At 46.5% G+C, this 12,630-nt stretch overlaps 1 protein-coding gene across 19 annotated transcripts in view; it reads left to right on the forward strand.

Moving 5' to 3' along the window:
- The window catches only part of GRN (granulin precursor), a 1,029,241-nt gene that overhangs the window by 379,893 nt on the left and 636,718 nt on the right, over window positions 1-12,630 (forward strand). For all 19 annotated transcript variants that reach the window (XM_069237890.1, XM_069237896.1, XM_069237897.1 and 16 more), the window contains exon 7: window positions 2,749-2,858. In XM_069237890.1, coding sequence (XP_069093991.1) covers window positions 2,749-2,858 — 110 coding nt within the window. The remainder of the gene's footprint in view (window positions 1-2,748; window positions 2,859-12,630) is intronic.

A 12,630-nucleotide genomic window follows, 5' to 3' on the forward strand; every position in this document is an offset into this window, starting at 1 on the left:
CTGGTTGGCTCCTGCTCCAGTGATAGCGCAGTGTCTCTTTCTAGTCCACAGGGTTTGGTGGTGGTGGGGGGTCGAATCGGTCTCCTTGCTCTAGCGGTGTCCTGTTGATCCTCGGACCTCCTTCGGTGCAGTCCACAGAATGCGGGCTGGTCCCACCTTGGTCACAGCAGCAGTTTCATGGTCTCTGGTGACAGCCGAGACCCTTGGCCTCAGCATCTCCAGTGGCCCCTCCTGGCATACAGGGTCGCTAATACAGCACTCACAAGTCTGGTCACTCTGACCTGTTGTTGATGTCCACTGCGGCCCCTCCTGTCATACGGGGTTGCTGAAGTAATACAGCAAACCGGCGATGGCCCAATTGTTGCGGTAGTGAATTTCACACACCTTAGCTCAGTCCACAGCAGCCCCTCCTGGCTGCTCGGCAGATGATCATGTTATGGGGTCTCACACTCCCCTACTTGCAGTCTTTATCCAGACACAAAATGTAATTTAGTGTCTTGTCTTTCAAATTTTATGGTGGGGTTCTGCTTCTTTGAAATGCACATCTTTCCCTGTTCTTTGTCTGGGGTAGATTCCTCTGCTCGTGTTTTCACCAGGCAGGTCTAGGCTTCCCAAAATGGAACCCAAGGTTCTCCATGTAATGTACCAGTGCAGGCACTTCTGCACTTGCTGTACATCCACAGCACACTCACTGTCTAGTACTGTTACTATGCCGCCATCAGCATATCCACATGCACCATACGCACTGTCTGCTCACACTGTTCAGTACTGCAGTTTCTCCGTACTGTACCAGTGTGTTATTTAAAACTCACACACTGCAAGCACAAACTTACCATATGCACACTGTAGTGCACTTCCCCCTTTTTGTAGTGTATTTCTTGTGAGCACACATGCACTCAGCACGTTTCTATCACACACTCACTCACACACACTCACTCACACACACTCACACACACTCACTCACACACACACTCACACACTCACTCACACACACACACACTCACACACACACACACACTCACACACACACACACACTCACACACACACACACACTCACACACACACACTCACACACACACACTCACACACACACACTCACACACACACACTCACACACACACACTCACACTCACACACACACACTCACACACACACACACACTCACACACACACACACTCACACTCACACACACTCACACACACTCACACATAAACACACACTCTCACACATAAACACACACTCTCACACATAAACACACACTCTCACACATAAACACACACTCTCACACATAAACACACACACAAACACACACTCTCACACACAAACACACACAAACACACACACAAACACACACACAAACACACACACAAACACACACACACAAACACACACACACAAACACACACACACACACACATAAACACACACACATAAACACACACACATAAACCCACACACATAAACCCACACACATAAACCCACACACATAAACCCACACACATAAACCCACACACATAAACCCACACACATAAACCCACACACATAAACACACACACATAAACACACACACACACATAAACACACACACACACATAAACACACACACACACATAAACACACACACACACATAAACACACACACACACATAAACACACACACACACATAAACACACACACACACATAAACACACACACACACATAAACACACACACACACATACACACACACACATAAACACACACACACATAAACACACACACATAAACACACACACATAAACACACACACATAAACACACACACATAAACACACACACATCAACCTGATGTAGCCAAGGCGTAAGTTAAGCACCTAGCATGTAAACTTTTAAGAAGGTGAGTGAGCCTGTAGGCCTCACTCCAGTGACATAGGGTAAAAAGGACCAGTTCACTACTACTAGTCAGTACAAGGTTCACTGCCACCAATGTGCTTATGCTGCTTAATGTCTGGGGAAGGTGCTAGCCTTCCACAACTATAAGGGCAGCCTTTTGGGTGCCTCTCCTGTCCAACAGGACGACAATCCAGGAGACAAGCTTATGCCATGTTGTGCACATATGATCTGTGATAGCCTATGGCATAAAAATCAGTATTTGGGATGCAGACCATGACCTTGCTGGGCACCCAGAGCAGGGTACACGTCTCTTACATTCAGAGGACTTTTCCGTCCCAGCAGCATGCGTTCTGCTCATTCTGTTCAGGCTTTTTATTTTCAGTGTCATTTTTGCTCTTCAGCAGCACTGTCGTTTGGGCACCACTCTGGGTTCTCTGAATTTTTGTTGCAGATCATTATCAAGCGTGGTTTTAATTAGTTCAGAGCAAGTAAGACATGACTACAATTCCCTGAACACATGTACACATTAATGCATAGAGCTAAGTGATGATTCTAGTAGGATGCACCTGTAATGCTGCAGTTTAGTGATGTTTATTGATGTTGGAGTTTGATGTGAATTGTGGCTTTGCTCAAATCTACAGTTGATTGTTTAAATCCTGAGGGCAGCCGATTATATGTAGTCTGTAAATTTGAGTGTTGGCTTCCCTTCCTTGGTCTTGTCCTTTATATGTTTCCAAGAGAGCGTTTGATCAAACCAAGGAATATGCAGGGTCAAATGTGCTAGGTGAGGGACCAGAGTACAGCAGGCAGGGGAGTACCTTTTACAATGTTCATTATGGAGTGCAATTAATCTAAAACATGTTTTCTTCTGCAGAGAATAATACACCAGCAAGGGTGCTCTGTGGTGATGGATCCTCATGTCCTGATGGAACCACCTGCTGCAAAATCAGTGATAAAAAATATGGCTGCTGCCCTATTGTTGATGTAAGTACCATATTCCAGAGCAGCTGTTGCTGGTAACCTACTACTAACCTAGTAAGTAAGTCCTGTATCTGGTTGTGTTATCTGTCACACTTTTCTGAATCCTTGAACACCAACGGGGTTGGTTTACCATTGTCAACCTACTACCCTGGTATTTGAGCACATATATTTCTAATGGATACTTCCACATACACATTCCTACCCTGTTGAATATCACCATGTACTAGTCTGGCTCTGTATACTTTTCCATAGCTAGCTTGTTTCGGGAAGGAGCACGAACTCCAACTTGATGCCGGAAACAACTTGGTGAAGTCACTGTAGCCGTAAAGGTCCTGTCCTGGAACACTGACAACAGTTTATTCTTTCTACCCTTCAAAGCAGATCCAGGGCTCTTCTTATTTCCTTCACTTGTACTGATTTTTCACCTCCTGAGAAGTCTGGGTTAAAGGCTTGCTGGGACCGCTTATAGCAAATACCCATTTCGGATCCCTATGCGGTCTGCCTGTGGTACTGGGCCTGAGGTATGGTGAGGGTGGGGTATACTGCATCAAATCTGGCCTTGTCATCAATGGGCAGTGTCTGCACCTAAGGGCATCTTTCCACCACAAACAGCTGTAATTATGGTGGTGATCGATGCATCCATCCTTGGTGGGGTGCTCATCTGGTGGACCTGGAGATCAGAGGCCTTTTGTCTTAATTCCATATCAAACAGCTCGATCTGAGACCGATGTGACTGGGGTTCAAGATCTTCCTCCCTTCCTTCATGTTCTGTCCTAACCATGATGTGCTACACAAACAATGCAGGGAGATGTGAGATCTCATGTTCTCTGAGAAGCGTTGAGGTTTGGCTAGGGTGCACAAGCATGGGATCGGGCTAGTCACCAACCATCTGCCTAGCTGTTTCTATAAGTACCAGCTGACAGCCTCTAGCCGCATCAACTTGCTGACCATAAGTGGCATCTCCATCCGGTAGTGGTTGAGACAGCACATCTTTGCCCTACAAAGGCTCTCCTTGGGTAAATAGCTTTGCCACTCTCACCAATGCCCATTGTCGGGAGTTCTACCCCCTCCATTAGTTGCGTGACTTGGGGAGACACTTTTCAGTTGAGGTTGAACTTTTCACTATTCACCTACAACCCAACATTCTCTTCAGATTCTGAGGAGGTTTACCTTGATCGTGCCTATGTCCTCTTCATTGCACCAAACTGGATGAGAATGGTGTGGTACACCTCTGTCTTCCTCACAGAGCAGACCACCTCTTCTAGTCTGAGGAACAAATACTGCACACCAACTTCCAGTGCCTCCTCATTCATGCCTCGAGACTGAGTGTTAGCACCTGAGCTCCTTCCAACTGCTGTGGTTGATGCATTGTCTGCTCGCCTCCCTTCCTTCAAGACGTGCTGGATGGTGTAATAGATTTGTCGCTTGGTGTGTAGAGCAGAATGTGAATCCCTTAAAGGCTTGCTTGTAGGAAGACCTTCCCTTTGCACTCTTGCTTCCTCAGTAAGGCTGTGTAATGGGCACTCTCAATGGATACATTAAACTGGTCAGAATTTCTCTGCCTTCAACACTAGCCATTCCTGTTCAAATTCTCATTCATTATGAGGTTTTTGACAGGAATGATGAATGTTTCCCCCAATGCCCTTTGTTATGGCTCCATTGAATTTCAACCTTGTTTTGACTTTTTTGATGGATGTTCCATTGGTGCTTTGGTTGAGATTGTTGACTTACCAAACCGTTTCCCTGTGGCAGTTAACTCATTGAGGCAAGTCGGTGAGTTGCCTCACATACATGTTTGATCCCGGACAAGCTGGCTTTCCTTCCAAACGAGGTGACCCCTTTGTTAATCCATTGCTCTTCATACCATCTATCTTCTCCATCGTACCACCAAGGAGGAGGAAGTTATCATGCCGGTCACAACCCACATTGGCATTTTATTTACATTGACTGCATTTAGAAAATAGTCTGACCAGCACTTTGCGGGGGATACAGGCAGTAAGAATGGCAAGGCACTCTTCATTAAAAAATAAACAAGTAAATAAAATAAAAGACTTTATCCCAACGGATAATGCAGTGTATAAAGTGGTCCTGCCACTTGCGAAGTAAGAGCCAACAGAGGGCATCCAGGCTGATTCCACAGGGGCATCTGGGGCCATTCCAACGGGATGAAGTCTTCCACATCAGCACTAGCCCTGGGGGTGCTTTTGTGGCTGAGATTGGCAGTGCAATGACATGGATATCACTTCACACCTTTTCCATGCCTTGTTTGGATTCAGAGGTGAGAAGTGATGTTTCCTCTTCTATCTTATGCAGAAATTGCATTTTACCCCTCCTTTTTTTCTTTTCTTTTTTTTAAAGATATTGCTTTTTCCACCTTTTCTTTGAGCTTTCTTCCAGCCATCTTTAACAGATATCCTTTGTCTGTACGTAAGAAATCCAAGAAGGGTAAACATGAGGTTTGTCGTCGTCGTCTCCCAGAATATCAACCCATGAAGTGCAGGATCTCCTTAGATTTGCCTTAATGGTACCTCACAAGCAGGGAGGATGTTTTACTTCAGGGAGAAGCTAGGAGAAATGGGGTGCTCTGTCTCACAGTCTACCTCATCCTGAGAAGACACTAGCTTCTGATTCCGTGGTAGCTTCTGCTGCTAAAAAGCATTGTAATGATTTTAGGTTGACCTCATCGGCTCACCCTCAAAAAATAAATCAAAGTATGGTCTTGTTAGGGAAGAAAATATGCTCCACTTTTACCACAGCACTGAGTAGATAGTTTCACTGCACTACCCTCGCAGTAGTGCAGGAGCTATAGGACTTGAGGAGCTGTTTCGGCAACAGAATTCTTAAGGAAGACCGAGAATTTTATGAGCATCCTTCAGGAAGGAATGATTACATCAGACTGGAACATCAGTGTAGTCAAGTACTGAGCAGATCTGGCTGCAACAAACATTTGCCATGGAGTATCCATCAGGTGCAAGTCTTGGATAAGGCTTACCTGTCTCCTGGGGCTCACCAGAAAATTTTGCATATGCCTTTCTCAGGATCTTCCCTCTTTGGCTTCCATACAGATGAACTACAGAGAATGAGAATTAAGTCAGAGATCGATAAATCAGTATGCTTTGAGAAGAGCAGGATGATCCAGAAGGTTAAAAGTTATGGCAAAGACCAAGCACAATCCCATCTACTCTTTGGAAGAGGCAGAATCCGCTTCAGCTGCAAGAACATTTGCCGGATCAGTTTTTTCAAAGACAACGCTGCAACTTTCTGCAGCAGTTGGAAAAGCTCCTCCTATGAAGCAGTGGTTGCCTCACGTTTCTGCCACCATATTGCACACCAGTGAGAGGGAATATTTTCAGCCATTTTACTTGCAGCAAATAACAATGGGTAACTGGGTGATGAGTGCATTGTAAAATCTGGTTTCAAAATCCGAATCTGTTCTTCCATTCTGTCCATACTACTGAAAACATTCAAAAATCTACACTTAGGTTATCATTATGAGTTTGGAAGTCCTGCTCCGCCACAGTGGCGGTCAGACCGTGACAGACTGGCGGGGCAAGACCGCCAAATTATGATTGCGGCGGTGAACTGGCTGCATCACAGCCAGTTCACCGCTTGGCCGAAGGTTGACCACCTTCGACCCGGCGGTCCACCTAAAACCGCCTGCGGTATTAGGAATATCCTTTCCGTGCAGGGATTTCATGGCAGCAGCCCCGCCACAATATCCCTGGCAGAAAGGATACTGGCAACAGCAAATCAAATTCCTGTCACAACAGAACTCCCCCACAAGAGCATACAAGCCCCCACGATCAACGCACCCAACATACTTATATACATCAACGCACACATCCATACACACACTCCCCTCAAACTCTTTCCCTCCCCCCCCAAAACCCACCCTCGCATACACACATTCACACAAGCACACAGACACGCACACAAACATACACAACACCACCAGGCCCCCGACTATCACCTTACCTGGTGGTTGTCCGGGAGGGAATTGGGCCCATGGCACTTGCTCTGCCACCAGCGCTCCAACACAACACTGCCATGCCTTTTACAGTGTCGTAATACGGCAGGCGGTGTTGTGGTGATTGTGGCGGAGAGCAGCCAGCAGTCATAATATGGCGGTCTTCAGAATGCCAACACTGGCGGTCATATGGCAGACGTGACTTCGGAGGTCTACGGAATAGACCGCTGAAGTGCTAATGAGAACCTTAATGCGTCTGGTGCAAGAAGTAAAGATTCTATTGAACCAGAAAACAATTGAAAAAGTTCCCAAGTGTCAGTGAAACAAAGGCATGGGTTTGTTAATTTATGGTCCAGAAGAAAAGTTACAGCTTACAATTTTGTCCTGTATTAGATCTCAGATACGCCAGCGGATGGGGGAAGAAGGAAATATTTCAAATGTTGGTACTCCATCAAATTTGTTGCTATCTTTACCAAGGAGATTGGATGGCACTGATAAACCTGCAGGATGCCCTTTTTTAGTTCCCCATCATCCAAACACATTAGACGTTCCGCCTCTTCAAAGTGTGTCACTCTCTACCAATTTTGAGTGCTTCCTTTCGACCCCAAGTTGTTCTCCAGAGTGTTTTCAAAATGCTGGGCAGTGGCAGTGGCAACAGAGAGGGGGATGTTGGTCTACCCTTACTTCTGACTTTTTGGTGGAAGCCAGCTCTGCATCAAGACTTCAGCAGGACAGAAGCATCATTGTAGCCCTCAACAGCTTAGTTTTTCAGATCAAACAAAATCAATCCTCCAGCCAGTTCAGAAATAAGGCATATAGGAGCCACAAGAGACTTACTCATGGAAAGTGTCCATCAGAGGAAAAACACCTACTGGTATATGACAATTGCTTCTTTGAAAGTAACTGCAGCTCCATCAGACAGGTGGCATTATTTCTTCTGGGCAGCATGGCCTCACACATTTTCCTAGTTCCCCATACTGCAGTGCATGTGTGCCGAATACAAAACTGCTTTGGAGATCAGTAATACGAGAAGACAGGGAACGAGGTACAGGCAATCATATTAAACAACTGTATGATCCAAAAACGCCATCTGCAGACACCACCAACTCATCCGAGCTGCCAAAAGGACTGTCTTCAAAGGCTGAATCCACAACAAAGCACACAGCCACAAGGAGCTGTTCAACGTTGTGAAGGAACTCTCCAGCATCAATGACATCCTGCCATCCCAAGACCTCTGCGACTCCCTAGCCTCCTACTTCCACCACAACATTGCAGACATCCACGACAGCTTCACCAAGACCCTCCCCCACCACCACCCAGCAACCACTAACACCACAAATTCACCTCCGACCAACCTCCTGCTCTCCTGGACCCCCGTCAAAGACAACAGCATCGAAATCATGAACACCATCCACTCTGGCTCTCCATCTGACCCCTGCCCTCACCACATCCTCAACAAAGCAAGCTCCGTCATCGCACCCCAACTACGGAAGATCATCAACAGCTCCTTCGAGTCCGCCACCTTCCCGGAGAGCTGGAAACACGCTGAGCTCATCGCCCTCCTCAAAAAACCCAAGGCAGACCCAAAGGACCTCAAGAATTTCCAGCCCATCTCCCTGCTCCCCTTCCCGGCAAAAGTCATCGAGAAGGCCGTCAACAGACAACCCGCTTCCTAGAGGAGAATTGCACCCTTGACCCTTCCCAATCCAGATTCCGCAGCAACCACAGCACCAAAACCACCCTCTTTGCTGCCACAGACGATATCAGAACCATACTGGACAGCGGCGACACCGCGGCCCTCATCCACCTGGACCTCTTGGCCACGTTCGACACTGTCTGCCTTCACACCCTACGAGCAGTGCTGGAATCCGCGACAGAGCCCTGGACTGGGTTACCTCCTTTCTCACCCGCAGAACCCAGAGTCCGCCCCCCCCCCCCCCCCCATTCCGCTCGGAGGCCACCAAAATCATCTGCGGCGTACCCCAGGGTTCCTTCCTCAGCCTGACCCTCTTCAATGTCTACATGGCCCGCTCGCTAACATCGCCCGATCTCACAACCTCAACATCATCTCATACGCCGACGACACCCAGCTGATCCTCTCCCTCACCAAGAACTCTGTCAAGACCTACCTCCATGAAGGAATGAAGGCCATCGCCGAATGGATGAAGAGCAGCTGCCTCAAACTCCATTCCAACAAGACTGAGGTCCTCCTTTTCCGCTCCACCCCCTCTGCATGGGATGATTCCTGGTGGCCTGCCACTCTCGGAACTACTCCGACTCCCACCGACCACGCACTCAACCTAGGATTCATCTTGGACCCCTCACTATCCATGACTTAGCAAGTCAAAGCCATCTCCTCCTCCTGCTTCAACACCCTCCACATTCTCCGAAAGGTCTACAAATGGATACCCACTGAAACCAGAACAGTCACCCAAGCCCTAGTAAGTAGCAGACTGGACTACGGCAATGCCCTCCATGCAGGAACCATGGCCAAAATCCAGAAGAGGCTGCAACGCATCCAGAACGCCACTGCACGCCTCATCCTGGACATCCCTCGCCACTGCCACATCACAGACCACCTGAAAGACCTGCACTGGCTCCCAGTCAACAAGAGAATCACCTTCAAACTCCTCCCCACGCTCACAAAGCACTGAACACCGGACCAGAATACCTCAACAAATGACTCTCCTACACCCCGACCCGGCATCTCTGCTGACCTCGCCCTCGCAACCGTCCCAAGCGTCCGCAGAACTACAACCGGCGGTAGATCATTTTCACACCTCGCTGCCAATACGTGGAACTCTCTTCCCACCCACCTGCACCAGACCAAAGACCTCCTTACCTTCAGGAAACTTCTGTTCGAGCAGCAGTAGCACCTTTCCCCTCTGAGCATTCCATACTCACTCCTCAGTGCCTTGAGACCCTTACGGGTGAGTTGGGTGCTTTACAAATCCCCGGATTGATTGATCCAGAATCTTGAGTGGTTATACAGCAGAATGAATATGCTGAAGGGACTTCTGTTCTAGAAGCTTCCAGCATCCATCGTTCTTGCAACGGATGCATCATTAGGTGGCTAAAGAACGAACATTGGCAATTGTTCAACTCGGAGCAGGTTGTCTCCTGCGGAGAAACTCTACCACTTCAGTATGCTGGAATTGAGAGCAGTATGTCCAGCTCTGAAGGAGTTCTTCCATCTGTGTTAGTGGAAAAAGTACCCATCTTAATGAACAACACAACTGCCATGCATTATATCAACAAGCAGAGTAAGAGATGCAGACTTATAAAAAATATGCAACAGATCTGGTAGTCCGTGTTAGAATGCAACAGCTTCTAGGTCTAGAGAACACAAAGGCCGCAGACATATGCTAGAACAGGGGTGGATGCTAGACAAAGTATTTCTTCTAAACATCTTCAACTGGGGTTGTTGGTAGGGGGGTTGCAACCCTACTCAAACAGCCACAATTTATGTCAGGGTGAGCCACAAAGTCACTAAATTACCCTGTGCTTAACCCTCTGGTAGGTTGGCACAAAAGTAGTCCGGCGTAACTTGGAGGCATTGTGTAACGTATTTATGCAACATGCAAACAGTAATAAAGTGAAAGCACAACACAAGAAAAACCCCACATCAACTTAGAAAGATAGAGTAAATGTTAATAAATTATTGGACACCAAAACAAAACCCAATCAATAGAACTAGAGATATGTAATCGTAAAGATTTAGGTAAAAATAGTGCCTAAAAGCACAAAGCGATAGCTATGTTTATCTGGTTGCACTGGACCAGGACAAAATCACAAGCTCCGGCCAACCGTGATGAAGTGCAGGCTTAGATACAGTGACGGGAATAGGCCTGCTGAAATTTTGTTCCTTATGTCCTGAATGCAGAGCGGCGATGCTGTGGAGCGATGCGAATCATGCATCTCCTTTCATCATGCTGTCATTTTTGATGAGGAGCTCCGAAAGCTGGATTGCAAGATCCTGCCTTGAGTTGTTGCGCTGAGTTTGTTCTGATGAGGAGCAGCCGGGCTGTTGGGTTGTTGCTCACTGTTGGTTCTGATGGGGACCACCGCTGGGCTGGCAGATCAGCTTTAGCCTCACTTCCAAGGATCGAGGACTGGGGAAGCACCACTTGTGGGGTTACGCCTCATAGTAGGCAGAGTCCAGGTGTTGGACTCAAGGGTGTTAGATCCTTTGGAGTTACTCTGGTGGTCCTAGATTCAAGGTGCAGGTCCAGTTCTTCAGGCAGCAGAGCAGTTCTCATTGCAGGCAAAGCATTTGGACAATCCTTCTTGCAACAGAACAGTACTGAGTCTTCCACAGGTCCAGAAGTGATCTGAAGAGTTGATCTAAAGGTCCCCTTTTTATACCTGGTGCCCACTTAGTAGGGGTAAAAGTCCAGAAGCTTTTCCTACTTCAGAGGTATCTGGGAGTTCCTGTCTCCCTGCTGTTGTCCCAGTCTGTCTAGGGTGTATAAAAGGCTAATATGAAGTTCTTTGTGTGTGAGCTGAGCCAGTGTCTTTGAAGTGTAAGTGTAGTTGGTGAACCTCCACCCACCCCCTATTCAAGTTAGATGGCTCATCCTGCCAACACTCAGAACCTCTATTGTAATGGTGTCTGGGGGGATACCGAAAAGCCAACTACACCTAATCCTGTGACCCAGGAAATGGGTCGCAGGCACCAAATTGTTAGACCAGCGGTCTCCAACCTTTGCTGTAATGGGAGCTAATTATACTGAATGAAATTCACTGAGAGATAGTAATAGCTACTGGTAATATTAGTGCTGTAATAGTGTCCACATCAGAAAAGATTACAACTGTGGCCACCATTTGCAAGGTACTACCAGCGATCACTCAGTGCATCAGGCATTGTTGCCAGCAATAACGTAATACAGACGTTGTGAATATGGAACAACTTTAAATGGGTAATACATTACAGCAAAAGCTATAATGCTTTTGGTTCCAGGGCAATAACATTTGTAAAATGTCTGCCCAGTGCCCTATGATTCTGACTTAATCTGACATTTTGGAAATTCAGCCATTTTTCTTCAAATATCAGCTTATGAGTTCTGAAAATAAACACATTTTTGTCTTGAACACAAACTGTCAATTTTGGTCTAAATATATTGATTCAACCAAACAAAAGCTTCTAGGTTAGTAGGCTGGGCTCCACAAAGAAGAGCTACTTATTAGTAGCTGGAGAGCTACCAGTTGGAGACGCCCGAGTTAGACAAAGAAAATGCCAACTTTCTGAAAGTGGCATTTTCAGAGTTTTGATTTAAAATTTGACTCAACCATTAGAGTGCATTTTACTTGCCTCCCAAACAAAAGTTATCACTTATTAAATGTAATTGGGTAACCCAATGTTATCCTATGGCAGAGGTAGGTCTTGAAACAGTGAAAAACGAATTTAAGAGTTATTCACTACCAAGACATTTAAAACTTAGAAGTACATGTCCAGCTTGAAAAAGACGCACCCTAACCTTTCGGCTGTTTAGAGCCTATCTAATGGGTGATGTATATGGATTTAAAAGGAATGTTTAGCCCTGTTAAATGGTTTATTTTGCGTGGTTGAAATGGCAGTTTAAAACTGCATATACAGGCAGCAATTGCATGCCTGAGACTTGCTTCAAAGGTTACTCAAGAGGGTTGGCTCAATTAGTGCTGTAGACCCATTAGAAGTATTTTAATTTACATGCCCTGTGTACGTGTATTATCATTTTACTATGGACTTACAAGTAAACTGAATGTGCCTATTGGGTGTAAACCAATTTCACTGCGTTTAAGGGAGAGAGCACAAGCACTTTAGCACAG

Source organism: Pleurodeles waltl, chromosome 6 (genome assembly GCF_031143425.1).
Source record: "Pleurodeles waltl isolate 20211129_DDA chromosome 6, aPleWal1.hap1.20221129, whole genome shotgun sequence".
In the NCBI taxonomy this organism is placed as follows: Eukaryota; Metazoa; Chordata; class Amphibia; order Caudata; family Salamandridae; genus Pleurodeles; species Pleurodeles waltl.